The sequence below is a fragment of the Dama dama genome, chromosome 5, assembly GCF_033118175.1.
Source record: "Dama dama isolate Ldn47 chromosome 5, ASM3311817v1, whole genome shotgun sequence".
Lineage (NCBI taxonomy): Eukaryota > Metazoa > Chordata > Mammalia > Artiodactyla > Cervidae > Dama > Dama dama.
This window is the reverse complement of record NC_083685.1, coordinates 96,804,131-96,829,152: the sequence shown is the minus strand read 5'-3', so window position 1 is coordinate 96,829,152 and position 25,022 is coordinate 96,804,131. Positions and strand designations below refer to the sequence as shown.

Here is a 25,022-nt window from a genome sequence, read left to right as displayed (position 1 = left end):
TCCCTATTTGGAGGCCGACCTCTAGCCCTGGTACCCGCCTCCTAACCCAGACACACACACAAGTCTTGAGAGAGCAGTTTCTCTTTATTGTGGAACGGGACGAGGCGAGGGGGCCGGAGGGACAGGGAACGGCCAACCCCAACCTCCCTCCGCAGGAGCCGGGCGCCAGAGGTTGGAGAACAAGGGATTGGGTCTCTCGCCAAGAAAACCTAGTCCGCAGAGGGCACGAGAATGGGGGTCGGGGGGCTGTGACCTGGTGGGGAGAGTCTTTAAATAGAGGAGGGGGCTGGAGAGGGGGAGCGCGACCGTGCTCTAGCGCACCATGTATTCCTTGCGCTTATTGAGCCGAACTTGACAGAAAGAGAAGCCTCCGAGGAGGAGGTAAAGGCCCGCCGCGATGAAACAGTTGTAGCTGACTTGCTCGTAAAGGTTGTATATGTTCTGGGGGCCATTCCTAGGGGTGGGGATTAGGCAGAGAAATATCAGAAACATTGACAGCACACATTTACGGAGCACTTACTATGTGCCCTGTACCGTTCTAAACGCTTTAACGTGTATTATCTTATTCAATCTTCATAACCCTTTGGGGTGAGTTCTGTTATAGCATCCACTTTGCAGGGGTGGACGGAGGCACAGAGAAGTCCAGTAAAATTCTTAACAGCCACATCTGAAGTGGTGGGTTTAGGATGGTCTCTGAGCTCTGACGCCCAAGACTGCTCCTGGGTGCTAGAGCACCCAGTTTCCCAGTCTCCGGGCCCCAAGTGTCCAGGCTCCTGCGATTCTCCGCGCCATCCCCCCGCCCCCCGCCAATTTTGACCACATCCCCCGCCTCTCCACTTACTCAAAATCTTTCTCCGTGAAGGGAACGTCCTCAATTAGCACAGCAGAATGGACATTGAAAAAGATTCCGAGCATTATCTGAAAAAAGAGAAAGGATAGGTTGTTTTAACTCAGGCATCTGACCTGGTCGCTGCCTGAACTCCTCCCACTTCGAATGTTGCCACAACATCTGGGTCTGGGAATTAACCAGAATGAGCTGGGATTAGGGATGGTTGTTCCCGGATCTGGACTCCGGTCACCTGGAATAGAGCTTGAATGGTGACACAGAGAAGACGTGTTTGGGGCAAGGGCAGGAATAGTAAGCAACCCAGGAACCCTGATTATCCTCCTCTCTGGAGGCGTCATTATCACGGGACAGGGCGAAGCAGGGGTTGAGAGAATCGGCACTTCTCCATAATATTTCTCCCTTTAGTGGAGTGGGTAGAGTCCTGAGGAAACAAGGCCCAGCTACCCATTTCGGGAACAAGCGGTCCCTCTCCCCACTGCACTCCATTCAGCTCAAGGATCTCTCAAGAACCTAGGTCTCCTTCCTCTTACCTTGAGGGTACTCCAGATTTACCAGCCCCGGCTCCCATTCCAAGCTCCAGCTTCCCCTCTCCCCTCCAAATCCCCATTTCTCAATGCAGTTCTGTCTCATTCTCCAGAGGCTAATCAACCACCCCCTCCAGCCTGTTTGCTGCTTTTCAAGGCCTGGAGTCTCCTAGCCTTCCAGCCCTCCAACAATGAGGCCCTCAGGCCCTCTCCTCTCCGGTAGTCGCCCGGCAGTCCCCTCACCAACATGATCACTCCCCAGGCGCTGAGGACGATGCCGCAGGCGGCCAGCTTGGGCCCACAGCACAGAAGCGACGCCATGAAGAAAGGAGTCGGGGATCGCCTAGATATGGGCCAGGTAGGAAATCGGTGAGAGGAAGCCCCTAAGAGCTGGGAAGAGAGCTGAACTTGGGGGCTCGAACTGCGGAGGACGCAGAGCTGGGAGGGAGACCGAGGGGGCGTGGTCTCCGGGCTCAACCATCGGGCCGGGGGGCGCCAGGCGGAGAACGCTGCCGCCTCCGGGTCCTCTCGGGACTTCCGCGAGGAACGGCGGTGTTTCTGAAATTAGAGTCCGTTATTGACCACTGTGGATCAATAACTGGGGCGCGAGTTTTGTAGGAGCAAAGTCCTCCGGTTTCTTGGCTACCCCCGTCTCCAGTTTGGAATGGGAGGAGCCAGGGTGTCACGTGACCAAGTTTGTCAAGACACGTGACGAGGAAGAAGGGGTAGCCTGGTCTTGGAACAGCGTTTATCTCTGGCGGAGCTCCAGGTAAACCTGGCGATGGACTGTCAGCAGCCGAGGATTGAGATTATGTCATTTTGGTCTCAGATACCTTAGTCTTGAGTGGTGTCCTGCGATGGGAAAATGGTAATTGAGACAGATTTACACCGAGAGAACACCTCTGTCTCCTCTCTACTCATCCCTACTCTTTGAAATAGACACTCTGACGCGGTAAAAGGAGATGGCAACCCCTTCCCGAGCCCAGGCGTGCTGTCGTGGTTAGAACGCTTTAAAATTGCTGAGAGTTCTTGGTATTGGAAATCCTTAAGTAACATTTTGTTGCCAAACATGGAATACTGAAGAGTTTTGGATACCAAATCCAGGAAAAATAAGGGCGTTAGGAAAAGTCCAGGGAAAGCGGACTCAATGAACAAATTGTTAAGGTGAGTGGCCCTGCCAAATGTGCTGGAGAAGGCAATAAGCGCACAGAAATGTCACTTTTCTTCCTTACTGTAAACTGAGAAAACAGAACTTTGGACAAGATAGAGTCCAAGATTTTAAAGATATGAGTAGATTATATACCTTCCAAAGAAAAATTTTGTATACCTCACTGGTGAAAAACAGATGTATAAACATTATTCAGGGAAATAGTGGTGTTTGAAGAACATAATTTTTCACTGAGTTTTTTGTACCTTTTCTAGTGAGGACAGTGGTCATAGTATAATTGAGAGGGGTCATTTTGATCCCAAGACCCCAGAACCAGACAGACACTGCCAGTGGTTAGCATAACTTTGTGATATTTCCCCCTTTATTTTGTACATATTGTTCTTTAAAGGATCCTGAAAGAGAACTTGGAACCTGGGAAACACTTAGAGACCCCAGGGCACTGAAGCTCCTGGGGAAGTGACCCTCAGACATGTATCTTGTGTCTCTTCTGTTTGATACCATCTGGAAGGAGAGCATTTTGGAGTGAAAGTTTTTCTTTTGCCTTAGAAGCACCATTCTCATTCAGGACTTTGGGGTAGGTGTATGAATAGGATAAACAGGGGTGGAGGAAAAGCTGCCAAGGTAGAGTCAGGAATTTTTAAGTTGGCCACCAAGTGTGAAGTCAAGCTTCTGGGAAAGGAGGATGAGTTGAGATTGTGGATTTCTCCAAGAAATCGTCCCGGCCCTCCCTGCCCCCCAGCATTCTCTGGATGTTTCTCAGGTAAGGTCAGTGCCTCAGGCTGCTGCAGGGGCACCGTGGTGCAGGTACTGCCCCTGAGGACGAAAATCCACAGGGTTTTGTTGTTTTTTGCATTTTAAAATGGTTGACTAAACTGAACAGAGAATATTTTGTGACACAAGTTCATATTTCACTGTCCATAAATAAAGTTTTATTGGAACATAATCACATTCATTTACATGTTGCCTGTGGCTGCTTTTGTGCTACAACAGGAGAGTTGAATAGCTGTGACGAGAGTCAGTGTGGCCTCCAAAGCCTAACATATTATCAGACCCTTGCCTTAGGGGCTTCCCAGGTGGTGCAGTGGTAAAGAATCCAACTGCCAGTGCAGGAGACACAGGTTTGATCCCTGTATTGAGAAGATCCCCTGGAATAGGAAATGGCGACCCACTCCAGTATTCTTGCCTGGAGAATCCCATGGACAGAGGGGCGGGCTGCAGTCCATGGGGTTGCATAAGAGTTGGACACGACTGAGCGACTCAGCATGCATGCCTACAAAGGCCCTTGGGCTCATAAGATACAGATGTAGGTGGTTTAATTGGGAAAAGAAATAACCTCAGCAGCAGGATGAATTTGAGCATACTCTGGGAGATAATGGACAGAGGAGCCTGGTGTGCTATAGTCCAGGGGGTTGCAAAGTGTCAGACATGACTTAGCAACTGAACAGCAACACAGCAGAGACTTTAGGAAATGGTGAAACTCAAGATGGAATTTGTCAGCCCCAGAGCTGATCTGCAGTCTTCCCTTGGCGGGGGGTGCCCTAGAGCTCAAATAGTGATGCTATTCTCTATGTGGCTGGGCTTTAGGTATTCATAAGGCAGGTCAAGTTGCTCATTGCGGGCTGTAATTTCCCTTTCCAAGTTTTCCAGGTCTATTTGGAATTGGTTTAGTACAGACTTGGCCTTGGGGTCTGAGAAATACTTTTCTTTGTGATGCCCCAGAGGCACCTAAGAAAGAACAAAGGATCAGTCAGTTTTGAGTTCAAAGGCAGACACACCTAGAGCCTTGCCCTTCACTCTGCTGTTCCCTTCCAACTGTCATTTCCATTTCCCCAGAGTCCTCTCTTACCATGTCTGGCTGGCGGCGACCCAGATGCCATGTGATGGCCATTTGAAGACAGGCTTGTCGGACATCAGGTAGTGAGCCCATCATTGTGGCCATTGTCACATCTTCCTTGGTGGTGGGTGGGGGCATCCGCATCGTGCATGGGGCATTAGGGACCCAGGCATACCAGTCCAGCTGGGGGAAGAAACTGCATCCCTAGGATCCTAGTACTTAGGGTTTGAACCCCATCTCTCCCATGGGCATCCCAAGTCCAGACACTTGCCTTCAGGGATCTGGGCTTTCAGTGCTCCATACCTGGCCCTGGTTGATGGCCCCATGCTGAGCAGTGCACGTGAAGACACACATGGTAAGGAAATGGCAGAGTTGATTCTGGGACTGGAAGGAGACAGGGAAACCTGGGCAGAAACAGAACAGGATTTAGAGGCTACAGTCTGAGAGGAGAGAAATAAAGGCCAGTGTCTTTGGATGTCTACATTTTGGCATTGATGGATGTTTGTTTGGTTCATTTGTTCAAATATATTTGCATCAGATGTGGGCTTCAACTCAGACTCAAGTAATACAGTTGGGTTACTTAAGCTCTCTGAACCTCAATTTCTTGACCTGTAAAATGAGAGTGATACCTACTTTATAAATGAGTTAATCACCTGACATGGAACAAGTGTTCCAATAAGCAATTACTGTTATTTTGGAAGGGTGGGGGGCTGAAAAGGTTTGAGTGATCAGAAACCCTTTGCCTCAAAAAGTGGTTGAGAATTTAGGGATGTTTCCTCTTGTTTGCAGACAGGGAATTGCAGGTGTCTAATTTATAATGTGAAGGATAAGCGAAGTTATAGATTTACAATGTCACAGGCAAGAGAGGCTTTCTGCAAAGATTATGTTCAAGCCACTCAATTTACAGTGGAGGTGGGGGCTCAGAGACCCAGTAATCCTGTTAGTTAAGGTGAACAAATGTAATCACTCCCTTTTTATAGATTAAAAAAAATCAAAGACTAAAGAGATTAAACTGCTTCTAGAGCTTTCCTGGTGGCTCAGTGATAAAGAATCCACCTGCTGATGCAGATGTGGGTTCATGGGTTTAGTTCACTGGGTGGGGAAGATCCCATGGTGGAGGAAATGTCAACCCACTCCAGTATCCTTGCCTGGGAAATCCCATGGACAGAGGAGCCTGGTGAGCTACAGTCTGGGCCGTCTCATAAGAGTTGGACACTACTGAGCGGCTAAACAAACAACAGGACTGTGGTAATTGGGAAAAGGCAGAGGCTGACCTTGAGCTCGGGTTCCTAACTGCTAATCTCAGGTTTGTTTTTATTTTAGCACATTTTCCCCTAAAAAGTCTGTTGAGAAAATGAGGCCAAGGTGGGCTGTGAGAACTGAGGGAGAGTGGATGAATAGAGAATGAGAAGCGCTTACTGGAGGCTAAAGTTGACATGTGGATGTTTATTTTAATTTTCCAAATGTAGATGCTGGTTGGGGAAAAGATGGCCAAGGAGAGGAGGAGGGGTCTCCCGGGAGCCTGTGGAGCCCAGGGGACAGACTCAGATGTACTAGAGAAAGTTTGGTCCTGGAAGGGGGGTGGTGCAGCTACTGATGCCCCAGAGGGACGCTCCCTCTTGAGGGCGAGTGTCAGACTAGTGCTCACGGCACCCCCAGAGGCTGGCCATAGCGACTCCCCAGTAAATATCTGTAGTTGCTCCACAGAGGCAGAGATGTCGGTGTGAAATGTGAGGGACAGGGATGGAAGGAAGATTTGGAGCAGGCCATGCTGGCCTCTGTGTGTTAGAGAGAGGAGGAGGAAGCTAGGAAGAATTGAGAAAGGCTGCTTCTTCCCCAGAGGGTAGAATGCCAGTGGGGGTGCTGAAGGCAGTGACTTGATTGTGGGGGAGGCTAGATCGGCCAAAGTGACATGAGCCCCAAGGGGGCACTGACTTCAGGGTTGAGCCAAAGCCTGTGGAGCATTGTGTCTACATCTAGAAATGACCTTGTACTGTGGTCATTGTGCAGTGGGCCTGGACTTTGTCTGTATGTGCTGGACAGTGGGAAGCAGGAGAAGAAGAGGGAAAACAGAAGGGGTCATCATGGACTTTGGTGGAAAACTCTTCCCATTTATATTCTCAGGAAGGAAAAGATAGCCATGAGGAGAAAACGTGAGCCCCAGCGGGGCCTGGGAAGATCCCCCACCGTTCCTGGGGGGTGCCATGCTGTGGCAGGTTAGGGGAGGGGGTGGAAGTGAAGGATGATGGTCAGGGTCTCTGAGGAGGCTGATCCTTGGGCATTGGGAATTGTCCTGAGTCTTAGGAGGTGGGAATGGTATTCAGATGTTTGAAGTGTGGAGGGTGGGGGGTGTGATGGACAGGTGGGGTTCTGAACTCAGTGTCTGAGGAGCTCCCATCTCTGGGAGGGATCTCACCTCGCTCCTGGGCCTGGCGCAGCCCCACCTCAGTGATCTCCCGACACCAGGCCTGCAGCTCAGGGTCCCCTTTCACAACGTCATCCCCGCGGTAGAAGAGGTGGACGATCCCCTCCACATACCTGCCCCGGGGAGAAGGGAGGTGAGCTCCTTAAGAGGAGAAGGCTCCGGCCTCTGACCTCTATACTTTTCCATGGTCTCTGGCCAGCTGACTGTTGCTGTGTCTGAGTATAGAGTCTTCTAGGCCTGCCTTTTGGGTCACTCCTAGCTGTTTCTCCAGACTAGCCTAGAGAGGAAGGACATGTGGGTCCTTAGTTCTAGACATTCCCAGACATTGTTGGCAGCCTTTCTTCCTAAAAAAAACCGCTGATTTGTCCAGATCCCTCAGCCTCTGCATCCACAGCTTTCCCAATCTATGCTCTCTGTCCCCAGTCTGCTCCTCAGACCCCACCCACTGACTCCTTACTCTTCCTCATTTCTCCCCAGAATCCCTTCCTCTGCTTCTCCTGTCTGGACCTTCTTGTTTTCATGTTCCTTCTGCCCCATGCTGACCTTGGGACCAGAGCCCCACTCGCCTTCTCTCCCCCTCACCCCCCGCCCCTGACTCATTTTTTGGCTTCCCCCTCACCCACCGGGCAGTGATTTCCCAGAGCCGTAAAGCATCACAGGCATAGAGAGCACCCGGGGTTCCCAGCAGGCGGCGATCAGCCAGATCATCAAGAGGACAGAGGGAGCGGTAGGTCAGCTGAGCCAGGGCCCGGCGGAGCAAGTGCACATGGCCCCCTCCACCGGTGCTCACTGCCTGGGACAAGAGAGATGCAAGGCCTTGAGGAAGAAGCCCATGCACAGTATACAAGGGGTTCTCAGATGTGGGGTTTTCACATTTAGAAACATGGATATAAAGGGCTCATAGGTTTAAGGGTCAGGACATTCATCCAGGTTGGTCTGGGATCTTGAAAGCAGCAAGAGATGGTAGAAAGTCAGTCAGTGATGCAGCCCCACTCACTTTATCAAATATGCCTCCGTCTGAGATGAGCTGAGTCCGTGCCCGGGTGTTGATTTCCATCGTGTAGCGGATATGGGGCATCAGGAGCTAGGATAGGGGAGAACAGAGGGGGTCGATTATGGGGGACATGCTCAGGTCCTTCCCTGTAGGCAGCATGATGGCCTTCTCTCCTCTTGACGCTTTCCTCCCTTGACAGGCTGGTCTCTTCCTGTTTCCGTGATCATACCATCTCATGATCTTGTCACCTCTCTGAGTCGTCATTCTCTCCAGCCACACTGACCTGGGTTTCACTTCAGCAGTCACTTTATATTTATCCAAGGTACAGGACCCTCTAAATGTTGACCTTTCTCATCTCCTATCCTCATGTGACAACAGCGGGTCTTTTTTTTGTCTCAGAGGCTGCAGTGATGCTTACATAAGTGATGCCCTTGAGTAGCAGCTGTTATTTATCTTGATGATTTCTACCTGGAGTGTAGGTGGCCTTTGAGAATCAGCACCTTTTGGTTTGCTTTTACTTTTTTTCTTTCCCCCTTTGGCTGTGTGGTGTGTGGGATCTTAGTTCCCTGACCAGAGATCACACCTGCAGCCCCTCGTCTCAACTCGTAAAGGGGGGATATTTTCAGTGTGAATAGAGGCTTAGCCTATCCAAGGTGAGCAGAAGATAGTGGTGTAGGAGCACCATGAGATGAGTAAAACCCAAGATTCTGCTCATCACACTGGACTCCATCTTGTCGGTGCCACCCCAGCCTCCCGAGAGGCCACAGCTACTGCTGGCCAGGCTTTAAGGGACCTGGCAGGCCCCTAGCTGAAGTACAGTTCAGTCCTTCTCCCTGCCAGGTGCTCACCTGTGTGTCCTGCTAACACTTCAGATTCCATGAACCTCAAACTGAATCTCATCTTTGCTTCCCAGCTGGCTTCTTTCCCATCTTTCCTGTTTCTGACAGTTGTTCTGATTCATATGCCTGTTTCGTATGCATATGTTCATATGCAGTTTCATCCCTTTTGCCTTGTTCCCTATATCTAAGATGTCATCAAGATTTTGAGGACATTTTTAAGCAAGCATGAGTCTTATGTTGCTGCTGTCAGCTGATCAGTAGATGCTGAGCTCACTCTTTTATAAAATTATAGGATTTCTAGGTCAGTCTCCCACACCCACCCTTGGGCTCCTGAGTGTTGTAGAAGCTTAGACCTCTGACTTTTCTGGCTCTGGTCTGATACCCAGGCTTGCTGCAGCTACTGTTCCTTCTCTTCCCCAAGTCTGATGATTATTATTTTTTTAGCTGAGCCATGTGGCATGTGGGGTCTTAATTCCCAGACCAGAGATCGCACCTGTACCCCCTGCAGTGGAAGTGTGGTGTCTTAACCAGTGAATGGCCAGGGAAGTCCCTGATTTTTTTTTTTTTAAATTCTTGTCACCACCTTGCCAACACATGTCTTTCTCCATTTCTCTCCTGGGCTGGAATAAGCACCCTGTTGGGCCGCTCTCCTTGCCTCTTGCTCTGTTCCTACTTAGCACTCTCAGTTGGGGTGGAACATTCTCCATCAGTATTCTAGTGTTTACCAGCTGTCTTGTGATTTCAAATTCTAGGTCCAGGTATTGTTCTCTGGATAGTTCTTATGGGCACCATGTGTCTTTCTGGCTAAATCGTAAATCTACTAAGGCAGGAACAAGGCTTTTGGTTTACTGGCAATATTCTGGCTATACTTTCGGCCCATTGTTAGATTGTCATATCTGAGAATTTCAGAGGGTTCCTTTGTAATATGTCCTGAAGAAATGTTAAGTGACTCAATTAAAACACAAGTCTCAAAATATTGATAGTCTTTCTTTCTTCTGTTCTCCCTTCTTTTACAAAGTGATAAATTTTTTCTTGCTGCTATAATATCATATGATGGGGCTTCCCAGGTGGTGTTAGTGATAAAGAACCTGCCTGCCAGTGCAGGAGATGTAAAAGTCCTGGTTTGATCCCTGGTTCAGGAAAATCCCCCCAAGGAGGGCATGGCAACCCACTCCAGTATTCTTGCCCAGAGAAATCCCATGGACAGAGGAGCCTGGCAGGCTATAGTCCATAGGGCCGCAGAGTCAGAAACGACTGAAGCAACTTAGCATGCACACATGCAGTATCATGTGATATTGGCCTCTTTCCTTTCTCTTGGGTCTGAATGAAGTAGGACGTGGAGGGTAGAGGTGATACCTTGAAGATAGGGTGCAGCCCTGGGAGGCACCTCATGGTGGCCACAGCGATGACCTCAGCCAGCAGATGGGTGTTAAGCAGATGGTATTGGAGCTGATGCAGTTGGAAATCTGAATTTCGGACCCAGGTCTTTGCCAGGAGCCAGGCGAGTGGAGGATCTGAGGGCAGGAACAGTGGTGGGGTCGGGGAGATGGAGCTGGGAGGCTGGATCTGGGAAAAAGAAATTAAGGCTTCATTGAATTCCCACTTTATGTGTGACCTTATGGTCAGCCATCTTGGGGAAACAGATGAGTAAATACGATTATTGCCATCCAGAAGATTGTAATCTAGAGGATTAAGAGGAGGAAGAATGAGGCCCCTTCCACCCTTCCTCTCACTGCTGTGGCACCATGCACCCATCATGGTCTTCGGGGTGAATGCAGGGGATTTGAAGCAGGGAGTCCAGTGAGGAGGTCCTGATGGTGGTTTGGGAGAAATGTGATGGGGGTCTGAGTTATGGTGGGGGATGGAAGGGGAAGCTGGGTGTATGAGATAATTGACAGGGTTTGTTAAACTGACTGTTGAGAACAGTGGGAGAAAAGAGAGTGGACTGAGGGATTAATTAGTGACTCTTAAAATGTGTTCCCAATCTCAAAGCATCCACGTCACTTTGGAACTTAGAAAAGCAAATTCTCAGTCCCCATCCCAGACGGACTGAATCAGAACATCTCAGGCTGGGACCCAGCAAACTGTGTTTTCACAAGCCCTCTAGGTCATTCTGAGGCACACTACAGTTCGAGAACCACTGGGTATAGGATGAGAACTCCAAAAGGCCATTATGACTCTTGAACAAGTCCTTCCAGTTGGGCGAGTCAGGAGAAACTAGGCTGTAAGCAGAGTGACATGAGGACAGGTCTCACTGTGTGAGGATGGAGCTTGAGAGCCAAGAACCAGGGGGCTGGGTCCTCAAGTGCAGAGGTGGAGGTGAACAGCAGCAAAGTTGGGAGGGGGTGCCTGGGGCACCTCACCTGGATGACCATGGGTAGCAGCTTCCCACTGGGGTCCATCTTGAGCATGACGAGGGGGGCAGCCAGGTACTGCTTCTCTCCTCGGATCACGTTGGCTGGAATTCCGTCCAGGAGGATGAAATCAGCCTCAAACAGAGAACCATTCTGGGGAAAGGAGGAATGTACCCATCCTTTGAGTTTAAAGTCTAACCCAAGAGGGCAGGGGCAAAGGGGGAAGACATTTTAAGATATTTATCTTGATTCTTGCCATCATCCTGTGTTAGTTACGGAGTCTTATTGGCAGAACCAGAGCATCTGGGCTGATTCCTCTCATTTTAAGTGACAAACAGCCTAGTGAAGGTAGGTGTCTTGTTCAGGTCTGATTTCAGAACAGGCCTGCCCAGTCCAGTGTGCACACTGGCCCCTTGTCCAGATGGGCAGGCCTACCCCACCATCCTGCAGTGATCTGCTCCCTGTGTTCAGCTGTCACCAGCTCAGCAAACGCTCTTTCACTCCAAAACTCACCTCCTCTGTCAAGGAATCTGCAGAGGTTGCCCTGCCAGCACTGCCGCCTAGTCCAGCACACATGCCCGTGACATGCTCACAAGTGGCCTAGCTCATCGTCCTCACATGCAGCTCACCTCCTCCAAACCCAAGCAGCCTCCACAGTTCTCCCCTCCTGATGGCACATTTTCCATCTTTCTTCCTCCCTTTGAACACTGGTGTCCAGGGCACTGACATCAACCAGGAGACAACATTGTCCCTGGTAACACCACCAGCCCTGTCTGTGCCCTGGGGATCCATCCTGTTTCTCCTCCATGCTGGGAGTTCCCCAGAGTTTTCCCTACATACTGTATCACCTCCAGTTTTTTCCAGCACTGGAGTCTGGACCAAGGGTTACCACAGCCTCCCTTCTTCAACTCATCTTTGGTCCCTCCCCTTCACCACTTCTGGCTGCACTGCCAAGGTGAGAACAGTGCAGGGTGGGAGGGATACCTGGAGTTCTCTCTCCAGCTGGGCCCGTAGCTCCTCCATTCCCAAGGGCAGCACCAGCCGGGAGGGCAGAGAGGTGCAGCGTCTCAACAGCATGGGGTTGGCGCCATTGAGGAACTGGTAGCCAAACAACTCATCATCCCGCCAGCGCTGGTGAACCTTCTCTGTGGTGTCGGGGTGGAGTGGAGTGGAGTGGAGTGGAGGAGAAGGTTTACACAGTTGGGATGTCCCTCCTACAGGCCCTACCCCAGTGATGTAGGCATGTGACCACCCCGTATCCAGTCCCTATCTTTTCATCTTGGGGCCTCTGAGAAATGACCCAGCACAATATAGTCTCATCTGCAAAACACTTATGAGGGACTGTGGAGTGTGAAGGTTGGGACATCAAAAGAGGCCATCAACAGGTTATAGAGACCTGGGGAACCACTGACCAGCCAGGGGGCTCTTCTGGCCCCAGAAGATGAGATCAAAATCCTCCAGACTGGTCCAGGAGCTCAGGAGGGTGTAAACACGTTTGAGGACCATCTCCAGAGCCCTAGACGGGAATCAAGGTGTGAACCCACTCGCCCATCCCTCAGCCTCTCACCATCTACCACCATTTTTAGATCTCCCGGCCCTTTCACCACTCTGAACTCCAGGCCTGTTCTCACCCCGCCTTCAGTGTCCACTCAAAGTCCAGCCTCTTCTCCTCGTGGAATCTCATATTTGCAGGTAGATCGTCCTCACAGCCCGCAGCTATTGTCAGGGGTAACCCTTCCTTCCAGGTGGCCCAGCTAGGAAATGGGGACAAGGCTTCAGGAAGGGTGCCCAGGTCAGTAGTGGGGGCGGGGTCAGGGAAGGGGGTTACTGCTGAGAGGCCCTGTGGGTGGGTGGTCACCGGTATATCTGATGTCTTTCTTTCAGCTCCTTCTCTCGATGTCTCTGGAACACGTCCAATGCATTGTTTCCTGCCAGACGGGCTGGGGAGATGTTAAGACAATTGGCCACAGTCTGTGTGGTCCTGGGCTCTCCCCCGCTTGTCCTCATCTTCCTTTTCAGCAGTCATGGGCCCTGTGTTCAGTTCTGCTCTGTTGCTTTTATCTCTGGCCTTGCATCACTCCATTGATTTCTGAGACACATTTACCTTGTCATTGCCAACTGGATACTCTGGGTTTTGTTAATCTCATCCCTCGTCTCTTGCCTTGAGACAATCTAATGTTTGACATCTTTTCTTGTCCGTTAACTCGCCTTTCCCCACTTGATCCTATTTCATCAGTATCTGTTGTTGGAAAAACCACTGTAATTAAGGTGATAAAATCTTGTGACTCCCTGGCAGTCCAGTCGTTAAGACTCTGCAAGTCCATTGCAGGGGGCATGGGTTCAATCCCTGGCTGGGGAACTAAAGTCCCATATGCTGAGCAGTGCAGCCAAAAAAAAAAAAAAAAAAAAAAGTGATAAAGTCTTAGTCACCCATATGCCCTTACCTGTTTTCTACTATATATTGCCTTGGTTAATTTCACATGTGCTGAACCTCACCTACCACACCTCAGCTGTCTTTGGAAATCTATGAGGAACAGCTCTTTGCTTTCTTTCTCTGACTTCACTCTGCTTAGACCCTCAGAGTCTGTTATCACCTTGTTCCTGCTCTTAGCTGCATGTATACTCACCAGTGTCAAAGTGATGTCTTTCTATCCTTACTTGCCCTGGCCTGCATTTTCCTCCATGATCATCTCTCTTGCTATTTTCCATGGTAACAGATTCTGTATTGGCTGTCCTCATTCACCCCCACCTGCTGTCAGTGTGCACCCTGTCCCTCATGGTTTGTTTCCGTGTTTTTCCAACCAAACCCAGCTCTCCAAGTCACAATAACAAACATTGTTTATTATTTCCCATAGCTGTCTCCTCTCAGGGTCGCCTCCATCCGCTATTCCACTTACTACCTGTACCTGCCCTGCCCCAACTTGTTCCTCATCCCATACAGATCTCCTTTCTGCTTTTACTTGGGCGCTTCTGTTTCCCATCATTGCTGCGACTCCCATCCCCTGCCCTCATCTTCTTGGAGGGTGGGATCTACACGTGAACTTATGTCCCTGTCCAGCTCCACTTGGAGCTTTTTTTTTTTTTTCTGTGTATAATTTGGTATTTTATAACTTTCCGGTGTTCTGCCTTCTCCATACTTAACTTGCTGAACGCTCACTTTGCTCAAGGGCCTCTGACCTTCCTCAGCTACCCACTCCCACCCCCTTTCCCATCTGTTCTCCAGGACCGTACACCCCTCCTCCCGACACTGCCCCTCACCGGTGGCCTCTGGCAGGCACAGCACGCCGTCACCCTGCACCCAGCGGTAGCACGGGAACGCGGCCTCCTCGCAGGCTCCAGGGCCCCGCACCGTGATGCGGTCGCAGAACCACGCGTCGTCCACCAGGGAGTGGTGTTTGCGCAACTTCACGAACTGCAACGGCCCCAAGTCCTCTGGAACTTCGTGCTCAAACTCCTCCTCCTGTGGGACCAGAACCCAGAGACAGTAGCAGGGTTCCAGGAGAGGCCGTTTTGCCGGGGTGGGCGGGGCGTAAGTAATGCGGTGGGGACAAGAGAGGAGGGGACCTTTGTGGAGCCTCGGTTGGCATGGCCTTCAAATACAGCATTCCTCGTTCTGCCTCCGGACGCTTGCGCGGTGGGTCTCACCCCTATCACACCGGCAGAATGAGGGAGCCCGGCGCGTGGCCCGCAGTGTCTTTAATTGATGTCTGAGCATCAGCACTTCAATCGGTCCTTTAACTGAGCTCCCCCCGCGCCCTCCTCCCTAGGAGCATCCCGCTTGACTTCGGATCCAATACTGACACAGGCACGGGTCATTTGGAGAAGGAGTTGGAGGCTGTGAGGACCAGGGCCGTCGGGGAGGGAGAAGGGTGTGCGCCCTGCCTGGACCCTGGCTCGCGATCCTCTCCTGGCCCAGGCACCGGCGTCCCAACACCTGAAAGCCCCAGCGGACACGGTCCTGCTGTCGTTTCGCCCCCTATCCCGCCCCCTCGCCGGCCTCCCGCCTCCCGGCTCGCCCGCTGACCTGGCCCCGCGCCGGCCGCAGCTGCAGCTCCAGCTCCGTTTCCCCGCGCGCCCCGACCAGCCACAGCTGCACGCGGTTGTGCGAGCCGGCGAAGAGCGAGGCCCCGGTGGCCACGAGGATGCGGTAGTGGCCCATGGCCGCCCCGGCGGCTGAAGCGAGGGGAGCCGGGTCCGTGCGCGCTTCTCGAGGCTGCCCGGGGCCGCCGGCAGGTGTTGAGGCGCCTCAGGGCCGGTCCCGGGCCTTTAAAGATGGGCCCGCGTCCCCGCCCTCCTCACCACTTTCAGGCGTTCCCAGTCTCCGCCCCAGACTAGCCCGAACCTGCGAGCCGCCGCAGAGCCGGCTGTGTGGAAGAGCCGCGCCTCCCCGCCCGAGCGCAGCTGCGAGGGAGATAAAGGGGCCCCGGCCTGGGGGAAGCCGAGAGAACGGATGTGGCCGGGTTTTCCTCCTCCCGAGGAGGTCAGGGGACTCGGGGTTGAAGGGAGCAAGACGAGGACAGTCCCCGAGGTCGCCGAGACTTTGGGGGAGCTCGAAGGAAGAGGGAGCGTGTTGGTCTTCCAAGCGAAGGAGGAAGTTCCTGCTTTTGTGGGCTGGGATCTGGGGAAGACGGTGAGCCGAGCCCTGGAAGGTTGACCTGGGTGACTGCGCTGGGACATTCCTGGGGAGTGGGCTTCTCTGGATCCCGTTCAGCCCAGTCAGTCTTCAGTTTCGGATTGCTACCTGATTTGAGCGCAGCCCTTCAATAAATGACCAGAGTTTCCCCAGGTTGCCTAAAACTTGGAAAAGTAACGGCTAAGAGACTCGCTCCCCACCCCACCCCCAACCTCGTGTCAAACTTGGCTGGGTTAGGACACCCCCCACAGACACATACATGTCAGATACTGCATGCTATGCATGTTAAGTCGGTTCAGTTGTGTCCGACTCTTTGGGACCCTATGGACTATAGCCCACCAGGCTCCTCTGTCCCAGGGATTCTCCAGGCAAGAATACTGGAGCGGGTTGCCATTTTCTCCAGGGTGGTTTTCCGGACCCAGGGATCGAACCCGGATCACTTTATGTTTCCTGCATTGGCAGGTGGGTTCTTTACCGCTAGCGCCACCTGCCAACCTCTTCAGATACTGAGGGAGGCCTAACTGAGGCAGGGCAGTGAGCACTTCCTTTTGTCCTGTCTTCATAGTGGATGCAGAGAATGTTAGGGACCCAGGTGTGAGGGTGCAATGTGGAGCCACTTAGGGACCCAGCATCCTTGGGCGATTCCCATGGACTTTGTCCCTCCAGAATGAATGCAGCCTGTTTCTCTTCTATATGTTCCAGGTACATTTTTATTCTGGCCTCACTGACCCTGGTGCTTGCTTTCCCCGCAAGAATCCAGTTTTTTCCTAAAAAAAATCAGGTGTAAAGTTCTTGTTAATCATGAAGTTCTACTTCTTTCATCTTCCCCATTGTCGTTATCCCACTTTGAGCACACCCACCCACCCCCACTGTTTCCTGGTCGTTTGTGGCACTCAGGGCCAGAAACTGGGGAACCAGGGAACAGCGGTGGGACTTTGTCAGGAGGATGATTCAGGGCTCAGGCTTTAGTACCCACCCAGGAAGCCTCTTGCTGGTCCCTACCCAAGTCTTCTTGGCCCTAGTCTTTATAAGCATTTGGCTCACAGTGGACATGTTTGGCAGCCTGGGCTAGGCCAGGGCAAGGTAAACCTGCTTTCTTGAGCCAGACCCTCAAAAATGACTTGACATGTTGCTCTTTGGTGGGCATGAGAGGGATTCCAGTCCTGCCTTCCAGCCTCCAGACCTTACAGAAGTGTCTGATCCTTACTAGGTGCCCTTCCCCTTCTTATCTTCTGGGCCCACTCCCGCCTACTGCATCCTCAGTGCTCGGGGCTGGTATCTGCTGGCCCCCAGCACAGTTTCCTCCAGTTTGGGGTATCCTGTAATATCCAAATAGTGTGGCTCACATTCCCCATCTTTTTGTAGTAGCTGAACCTGGCCTTTCCACACGTGCCCTTAAAGTGTCACTCTTACCTAAAATGAAAGTTTGCGTCATACTTCCAAGACTAGTCCATACTTCAGCCTGCTTCTCTGCTGTTCCGTGACACCTTTTCTGCCTGCTGAAGCGTACTCAGAGGCAGGGTGGGGGTGGCGATGGATAATTAAGAACAATAATCCAAGCTACTACATATGCTAATAAGTTAATGTTTAACAGAACAATACCTGGCAGTAGTCTCCATATGTATTCATTGCTATTATTCTATTACTTACATTCAGTTTTCAATTGAATGTCAGCATCAGTATTTCTAGAACTTTCTCTGCCTCTCCTCACCCCATACTATTTTTCCATGTCCTTTCCATTTAGAGGTCTTACTCCTCAAAACCTTCTCACTTCTTTTTTTTCTTTTTCAGCTTATTCATTTTATTGGGAAATATAATGAAAAACAAGATTTCCCAACCCAGGGAAAGCTCTCCACAAAGGCAGTGGAGGAAAGAAAATAGTTTTATACTTGAATAAGCATTAGCAGAATGTGATGTGCGTCACAGGCCATCTGCTAAGAGATTGTAAAGATAAAATAATCCCGTCCTGTTATAGTGCCAAACAGATGCAGCCTTTACACATGTTCTCAAGATAAACAGTAACTAGTTCTCAAGTAAGAGGCTTGAGAGCACCATTTGTCACACACTGTTTATCCTAACTTTACCTGGTGATTGGTGATCCTTGGTGTTATTAATAGGGTTAATCATAGGAAAACCAGTATCCTCATATCTTTATGACAGGGGGTAGTTTTGCATGTCAGAGCAAGGTGCTCACCTCAGTTAGGGTCCTACCCTCTCACAGAAACTGGGAGATAGGGGTGCTCTCTCTCCTGATTTTTCCATTTCAAAGAGATGACTGCCAGGGCCTTGGGAGAGAGACATTCCTGGGTCATAAAGCTGCAAGAGGCTGGTTTAGCTTCTAAAAAGATTCCCATACATTTTAAAGAGACAGAGGAAGAACTTACAAGTTTTCTAACATTAATGCTCTAAGGAAGGGATTGGAGATACTTCCCTGGTGAGTCCAGTGGCTATGACTCCACACTCCTAATGCAGGGAGTCCGGGTTCCATCCCTGGTCAGGGAACTAGACCCCACTTGCCACAGCTAAGAGGTCTCATGCTGCAGCTGAACAGACCACATGCAGCAACGAAGGTCGAAAATTTGCCTGTGCCTCAACTAAGACCTGATGCAGCCAAATAAATAGTAAAAGAAAAGAAAGGGCTGGAAGAAGTCTCTTATTTTCGACAGGGAGAATTAAGCTTCTTATTTTAAAATGTTTACTGGTCCTTACAGTTAACATTTGTTCTGTTTACCACAGGAAGGACCAGGGGCTGGGTTTTGCAGTAGGGAAGCCCATATGTCCACCCCAACGCTGAACTCTCCTCTTGTTCCAGATCCCCAGGGCCCTGTTTTCTGTCTCACTTTCCCACCATCTCTCTTTGCAGAACAATTTAGCTGCCTGATCAAAGCTTCTCTCACTAGATACTTCCCCAGGGACTGTGGGCAAGGGGGATGGACCTTGCATTTCATAGCCAAAAAGTCTTGTTTAAGTGTTCTGAACACAAGAGCAATTTCATCCCCTTCTTTTCTCCTGTACCATTGTGGCTTAGACTTCAGTTGGCTAGAGGGTCACCCCACTGTCCCCACTCCATGAGTGTTTGGAGCCCACATTTGGCACAGGACTAGAGAAGTTTGTGTTTATTCCTTGAGGACAAATTGGACATACAAACACAGCATTATAAACTGTGTAACTTTAAACTAAACATAGGCTCTGATTTGAGGGTAGACTTTATATCACATATTTTTCCAGTTAGTAATTTGAGTACCCCTCCCCAGTGTGCAGGAAGCCCAGCACCCCCCTCTCTGAGTGTGGTACTCACTTCTGTTCTTGTTCTTTGGTGGCACTAGGGAAACGTCATTCCTGCACCATCTGATGGGTCATGTCTAGTGCTGCGTGGGCCTGCTGCACAGGCCACAACAGTGACCCACACTTGGGCTTCCCAGCTCTTAGCTCACGCAGGGTCTCCCAGCGTGACCGTGGTGCCAGGGGCCAGGGTCAGGCCATGTCCAGCCTCAGCCCCTTAAACCTTGAGTCTCAATGCTGAGCCTGGTCATTTGACCAGATGACTTTGCTCACAGGGGCTTCCCTTTGGAGAACTTTAGGGTTCTTTCCCACTGGTGGATCTCTGTTGGAACCTTCTCAATCTTTCAGAGAGAACTTCATTCATATCAAACAATGTGAAAAAGAATTCAGTCTCAATCTCTTTTCTTCCAGGTAGAGTCTTGGTCCTTGAGGCATATTTTCCCCCTCATCCTCATCCACCAGCTCTGCCTATGAAGGGAGTGTTGGGATGGGGCTGAGAGGGAAGAGCCTTTGTGGGACCTCAAAAGGGTGCTGGTGAGGGGATGCTCAATGCTCAGAGGAGAGTCAAAGGTTTGCTCCCAGGGAGCTATGTTCATTCAGAGAGAAGAAAGCTGGCAGATTCTTGGCCCCTTGCTGCCTGTCCCTACCACCTCTGCTGCTTTGATCCCAACAAGTATCCCCAAGTCAACCCCAAAGAGAGTCTGCTCAGATTTCGGTGGGTTGCATAGAATCATCGTCAATGATGAATACACTTCTAGGAGTGGCTGGTTCTTGTTTAAAAAATCTGTGCCATACTGTATACTTTTTCCTCACTTAAGAGCTCTACCTCATGGACATCTCTGTGGTTCAGTAGTTATACCTTGGACTCATTCTTTCTTTTTTGGCCAGGCTATTGGCACGTGAGATCTGAATTCCCTGACCAGGGATTGAACCCATACCCCGCTGCAGTGGAAGTATGTAGTCCTAACCAGTGGACAACCAGAGAACTCCTTGGACTTTTTCTTTTAACAGCTGCATGGTGCTCCACGTTGGTTTTAACCATTCCTCTGCCAGTGATCATTCAGTTTATACTTTTTAGACATATGATGAATGTTACAGAGAGCATGTTTGTATTTATATCCTTATATACTTGGTGGCTTTATTTCTATGGGTTAAAGTTCAAGAAAAGGTACAAAGGGTGAAAGACCACCAAATAAAAAAAACAAGAACAAAATAAAATGAACAGATAAAAATAGTCAACAAAATTAAGTGTCTTTTTTTGTCAGGCAGAGGAACCCACTAGTTAACTGAATTATTCATGGAGGAGCCTAAGTCAGGGATTTCTGACTGCTTGAAAGGGGCTGTTCTTAATGTTTATGATGATTAAAAGTTGCAAGTTGTACCCTGGAGAGAGTCCACAGGTTTGTACACAGCAGAGACAAGTCCTATTGTTCCAAGGGAGTCTTAAATTAGGACCACTAAGGATTGGGCAGAGCAATGTTACTCAATATTCACAACCATTTAAAATCCCCTTGGTTAGAAAGAGTTGTTGTGAAACATAGTGTCCAGTTTTGCTATCTTCTAGGCACATGCTGGTAAGGTTTCTTTGACATGGAGATTGCTGGGTGGAAGAGTATGTGTTGAGGTTAGGGGGCTTGGAGTTCATTTGTGATATTATGGAGAACAGGTTCAGTAGACAGAAGGAGACAGAATGCAGATCAGAGTGTAGCATGCCCTTCAAGAAATAAGGCTGGGGGCTTCCCTGGTGGTCCAGTGGTTAAGACTCCATGCTTGCATTTCATGGGGCATGGGTTCCATCCCTGGTCAGGGTACTAAATCCCTCATGTCACATAGCCAAAAACTAAAATAAAACATATTTACAATGTATTACTCTTAAAAAATTTTTTTAAAGTAGATCATCTAAAATTCTAAACCTAACAGTGTACTACAAGGCCTTTCATTTACACCCCATTTCAATTAAACCAGAATTTCTTGAAAGAAAGAAAGTGGGCCAGGCAGGGAACAGAGAGGGGGCCATGGCTGGAGGTGGGTGGAGAGGTTGAGATGTGGAGGAACAAGAGTGTAAGTGATGAGGGAAAGACCCTGAGGGGGTAAATAAAATCCAGAAAGTGTGGGGAAGAACTGGCTACAGGCCAGTGGAGCCACAACATCATAGATTCTATAATGGCTTATGGCCCTTCAAGGTATCACATACATAAGCACATACACGACGGTAAAGGCTTTGTAAGGGGGCAATCACAGAAAAAAGGTAGAGAAACATGACTTGGGGTGTGATTCCCCTAGCAGTACTCACTGCTTAGTTGCTGATGCAAGAAAAATCAAAGATTGGAATCATCTAGAACATTATCCTGAGACTCCCTCTGGCAGAGGCTGATGTGAGCCCCTCCCTCATGCTTATCTCCCCAGCATCACTGGTAGAGCAGGCAGGGACCCACACTTGTATGTTACCAGTTAGCATTTTATGTAAACCTTGTATCAAGAAAGTCCTCTCAGAATCCCTTTCCACTAGATTGATATCTTGAAACTACTTGGATTTACTTGTTCTGACACTGACTCTTCTCAACATTTCTTTAAAGACGTTGAGAAGTTAATCCTGGGACTTTCTCCAGCCCCCACTGCTTATCTCTGTTCCTCAGGGATCCAGTCTCAAACCCTTGCACTCTCTTCTCAGGACTGAACTGCAAGCCCAGACCCGGGGCATCTCAGGCTTCTCATTCCATCTTGGAGAGACAAAGATTAAGGGACAAATGAGTTGTGGGGTTCATCAGAGGGTATAGGGAACACAGAAATTCCACCCCTTCTCTGGGATCCCTGCCAATACCCAAAACCAGGCTAAACTCTTTGTTCTAATTCTATGTTTTCAAATTTCTTTTCCTTTATTTATTTTTTTTTCTTTTTTCTTTTCCTTTTTTTAAAAAAATAATCTTAATTATTTATTTTTGGCTGTGCTGGGTCTTCATTGCTGCACGGGCTTTTCTCTAGTCGCAGCTCACCGGTTTCTCATTGCAGTAGCTTCTCTTGTTGCAAAAGATGGGCTGTAGAACATGTGGACCTCAGTGTTTGCAGCACCGGGGCTCAGTAGTTGCAGCTCCCAGGCTCTCGAGCATGTGTTTCCTGCATTGGCAGGTGGATTCTTTACCACTGAGCCACCAGGAAAGCCCCCGATTTCTTAATCACACTGATTTCTAGACGATTTTCATGTCTTGTCCACTGCTGATAAATCTCTGCTCCACCCTGTGTTGGACCATGTTTAAAAGCGATCACTAACCCAAAGCTGTTCCTTGTAACAGATTTGTACTAAAGGTTTGAAAAGGCAGTAACCTAGTTGAGGACTAAAGAGAGGCAAGTGAGGCACTTAGCTTGGGTGCCTCAAAACCTGGTAATCAAGGTAAATAGTATTTTAATGCAATATTTGAAAAAAATCAAAATTATTGCAAAAAATTAACAACAAAATATCAAAATTTTAAATAAAGACAGGATCAGTTGAAAGACTTAATACTAGCTATCTCCGTGTATTCTGAAAATTTTTTGTGATCATTTGTGCCACCAGAAATTTCTCTCTGATGAACTTGAGCCCCAGCTCATTAACCAAGGGATTAATGGAGGCTGTTTGCTTGCTTTTCATACAGATTTTCAGTCAGTCTTACTGTGTTCAGTCTTAACCTGCACCCCTGTCTTCAGGGGTCTTTGGAACTCTAATTTCTGAGCCTTTCTGGGGACCTGAGCTGATTGCTCCACACATACCCTGGAGCCATTTGACTTTTTAAAAAATCATCCATTATTTTATTTATTCTTTTATTTTTTAAATTGAACTTTAGTTGATGTACAATGTTGTGTTTGTTTCAGGTGTATAGCAGAGTGATCTAGGTGTGTGTGTGTGTGCACGTGTTTTTTTTTCAGATTCATTTCCATTATGGGTAGAGTTTGCTGTAGGATCTGATAGATCCAGCATCTATCAGTCCACCATCTTGTAATCAGTATTGAGTATTTATTCGCTCCCAAATCCCCTTGTAGAGATGACTGAAAAGATATTTTAAAACAATCTTGTGGCAAACTCTGGATCAAAGAAGCAAAAAGTAGTTTAACCAATATATCCTGCTTTACCAGTTTGTTACAAAATTAGGTTACACTCCTTTCAATTTTTTTTTGGCCACACCATTCCGTGGCATGCAGGATCTCAGTTCTCCAACCAGGGATCAAACCCGTGCTCCCTACAGTGGAAGTGTGGAGTCTCGACCACTAGACCACCAGGAAAGTCCCTCCTTTCAATATTTAAACTGTTCTATACCTCCACCCTGCTTGTTATGATATTTTTTCTTCTCCAGGATCCTTCTTCCATGATGATAATTAACAGTTCTGTAGTATTTACATTGGGTCAGACATTCTTCTAAGTGCTTTTTACATATATTAGCTCATAATAATTCCAGACTCCTCAGGGAAGCTTTTTTAAAGTATAATGCTTGTTATTATTATCTTGAGGAGAACAGACTCTGAAAGACTGCTCAGTCTGCTAGAGAGGCCTGGGTGTTGTGTGTGTGCTGACTGTTGTTGCTCTTACTCAGATGTGGATTGTTGGTGAATCTCAGGTTGCCTAATGATTTTGATCCTTGTCTATTATAAATGACCCATTGAACACCAGTCAATGACAGTAACATATCCTCTTGGGCAGTGATTGCTTAAGAAGTGGACACATGACCCAGGCTGGGCTGATCAGAGCCAAAGATGCTTGCTTCTTGGACTTGGATGGAAATGGAAAAAATGGAGTCTCTGTGTTTCTACGGTGGCTCCCAAACTTGCAGACGATAACCCTGTTGACAGCAGTGGCCTCCACTTAAAGGAAACCTAACAGAGAATATAGCCAACGTCAAGGAAAGCAGAGCTGAATCATGGAGGGAGAGACTGAGTCCTGATGGTATTGTTTGAACCCCATGATTCAGCCACATTTGAGGTCAGATTGCTCCTGGCTTTTCAGATTACAGGAACCAATCAATGTCTTTTCCTTTTATAAAAGCCACTTTGAATTGACTTTCTGATACATGGATAGAAAGAATGCTAATAATGTGAAGTATAGGGCAGTGACAGTCTGTAGGCTGGAGCACCTGGGTGCCTGTGGTCTGAGTTTGAGAGATAGTGACTTAGAACATAATGCCAGCCTGTGAGTGCCATTCTCCCCAGGCAGCTTAGAATATGTATAAGTGGGTTTGGATGTGGATTTCTCACTCTCTTTCTAGGGTCTTTTTCCAAGTTGTACTCTTCCTTTTTAAATATTTATTTTTATTTATTTATTTGGCTGTGCCAGGTCTTTAGTTGTGGCGCACAGGATCTTTGATCTTCGTTTTAGCATGCAAACCCACAGTGGTACCAAGTGGGATCTAATTCCCAGACCAGGGATCTAACCAGGGCCCCCTGCAGTGGGAGCTCGGAGTCTTAGCCACTGGATCACCAGGGAAGTCCTGGTACTCTTTTCTTAATTGCTGGGACTTTCTCCTCTCAGGGGCGGGAACCTGGCATCTCCTGACTTTTTTCCTATTTCTAGAAAATCTCTGGGTGAGTCATTTAGTTTAAAAGGCATTGCATTTGGGTATGGGAAGACTGCCCAGTGACTGGCCTTATATTTTCACTTTGAGTCACTATTTAATATTTCCTCTTTCCTTTTATATATAATTGACAGTAGAAATTCTGGGTGGTTTTTTTCCTTCTTCTGAACAACTGTGGTAGCTATTTTTGGGGGGGCGGGTGCTGGGTTTTGTCACAGTGCCTACCTGTCTAGCTTCGGAGGGGTGGCAGGACAGTTCTGTCCACCAGCTGGCCTAGATGAGCTACTTTAAAGTAAGTCTCCTTACAAATGAGTATATCTACGAAACAGAAATAGACTCACAGACATAGAGAACAGGCTTGTGGCTGCCAAGAGTGGGGGTGGGAGAGGGAAGGACTGGGGGTTTGGGGTTAGAGGCAAGCTAGTATTTATAGGATGGATAAACAACACGGCCCTACTGCATAGCACAGGGAACTATATTCAGTATCCTCTGATAAACCTTAATGGGAAAGAATATGAAAATGAATACATTTTATGTAAAAGTGAATCACTTTGCTGTGTAGCAGAAATTAACATAACGTTATAA

At 48.8% G+C, this 25,022-nt stretch overlaps 2 protein-coding genes and 1 long non-coding RNA gene across 5 annotated transcripts in view; 1 reads left to right on the top strand and 2 right to left on the bottom strand.

Moving 5' to 3' along the window:
- Window positions 1-64: 64 nt before the first annotated feature.
- Window positions 65-1,845, bottom strand: RNASEK (ribonuclease K). The gene is made up of 3 exons (XM_061143276.1): window positions 1,615-1,845; window positions 842-918; window positions 65-454 (listed from the first exon to the last, which is right to left on the bottom strand). Exons 1-3 carry the CDS (start codon window positions 1,690-1,692, stop codon window positions 313-315), a joined length of 297 nt encoding a protein of 98 aa, XP_060999259.1. The 5' UTR covers window positions 1,693-1,845; the 3' UTR covers window positions 65-312.
- A 20-nt stretch (window positions 1,846-1,865) lies between these two features.
- LOC133057141 (uncharacterized) overlaps window positions 1,866-25,022 on the top strand; it is a 109,110-nt gene continuing 85,953 nt past the window's right edge. Inside the window, exons 1-3 of one of the 2 annotated variants that reach the window (XR_009692975.1) lie at window positions 1,866-2,535; window positions 4,373-4,453; window positions 14,209-14,997. This is a non-coding gene — a long non-coding RNA (uncharacterized LOC133057141). Of the gene's footprint in view, window positions 2,536-4,372; window positions 4,454-14,208; window positions 14,998-25,022 lie in introns of those variants that run through there. The other variant, XR_009692974.1, reaches the window with a different exon arrangement.
- On the bottom strand, window positions 3,440-15,182 carry ALOX12 (arachidonate 12-lipoxygenase, 12S type). Of its 2 annotated transcripts, XM_061143270.1 has the most exons (14): window positions 15,010-15,182; window positions 14,244-14,445; window positions 12,844-12,925; window positions 12,617-12,739; window positions 12,398-12,501; window positions 11,970-12,130; window positions 10,995-11,138; window positions 9,988-10,197; window positions 7,796-7,882; window positions 7,422-7,591; window positions 6,790-6,911; window positions 4,677-4,777; window positions 4,386-4,556; window positions 3,440-4,264 (listed from the first exon to the last, which is right to left on the bottom strand). In XM_061143270.1, exons 1-14 carry the CDS (start codon window positions 15,142-15,144, stop codon window positions 4,085-4,087), a joined length of 1,992 nt encoding a protein of 663 aa, XP_060999253.1. In that variant the 5' UTR covers window positions 15,145-15,182; the 3' UTR covers window positions 3,440-4,084. The 2 variants fall into 2 exon arrangements, with proteins under 2 accessions (XP_060999253.1, XP_060999254.1); XM_061143271.1 differs by lacking the exon at window positions 3,440-4,264 and having other exon boundaries at window positions 4,422-4,556; window positions 4,645-4,777.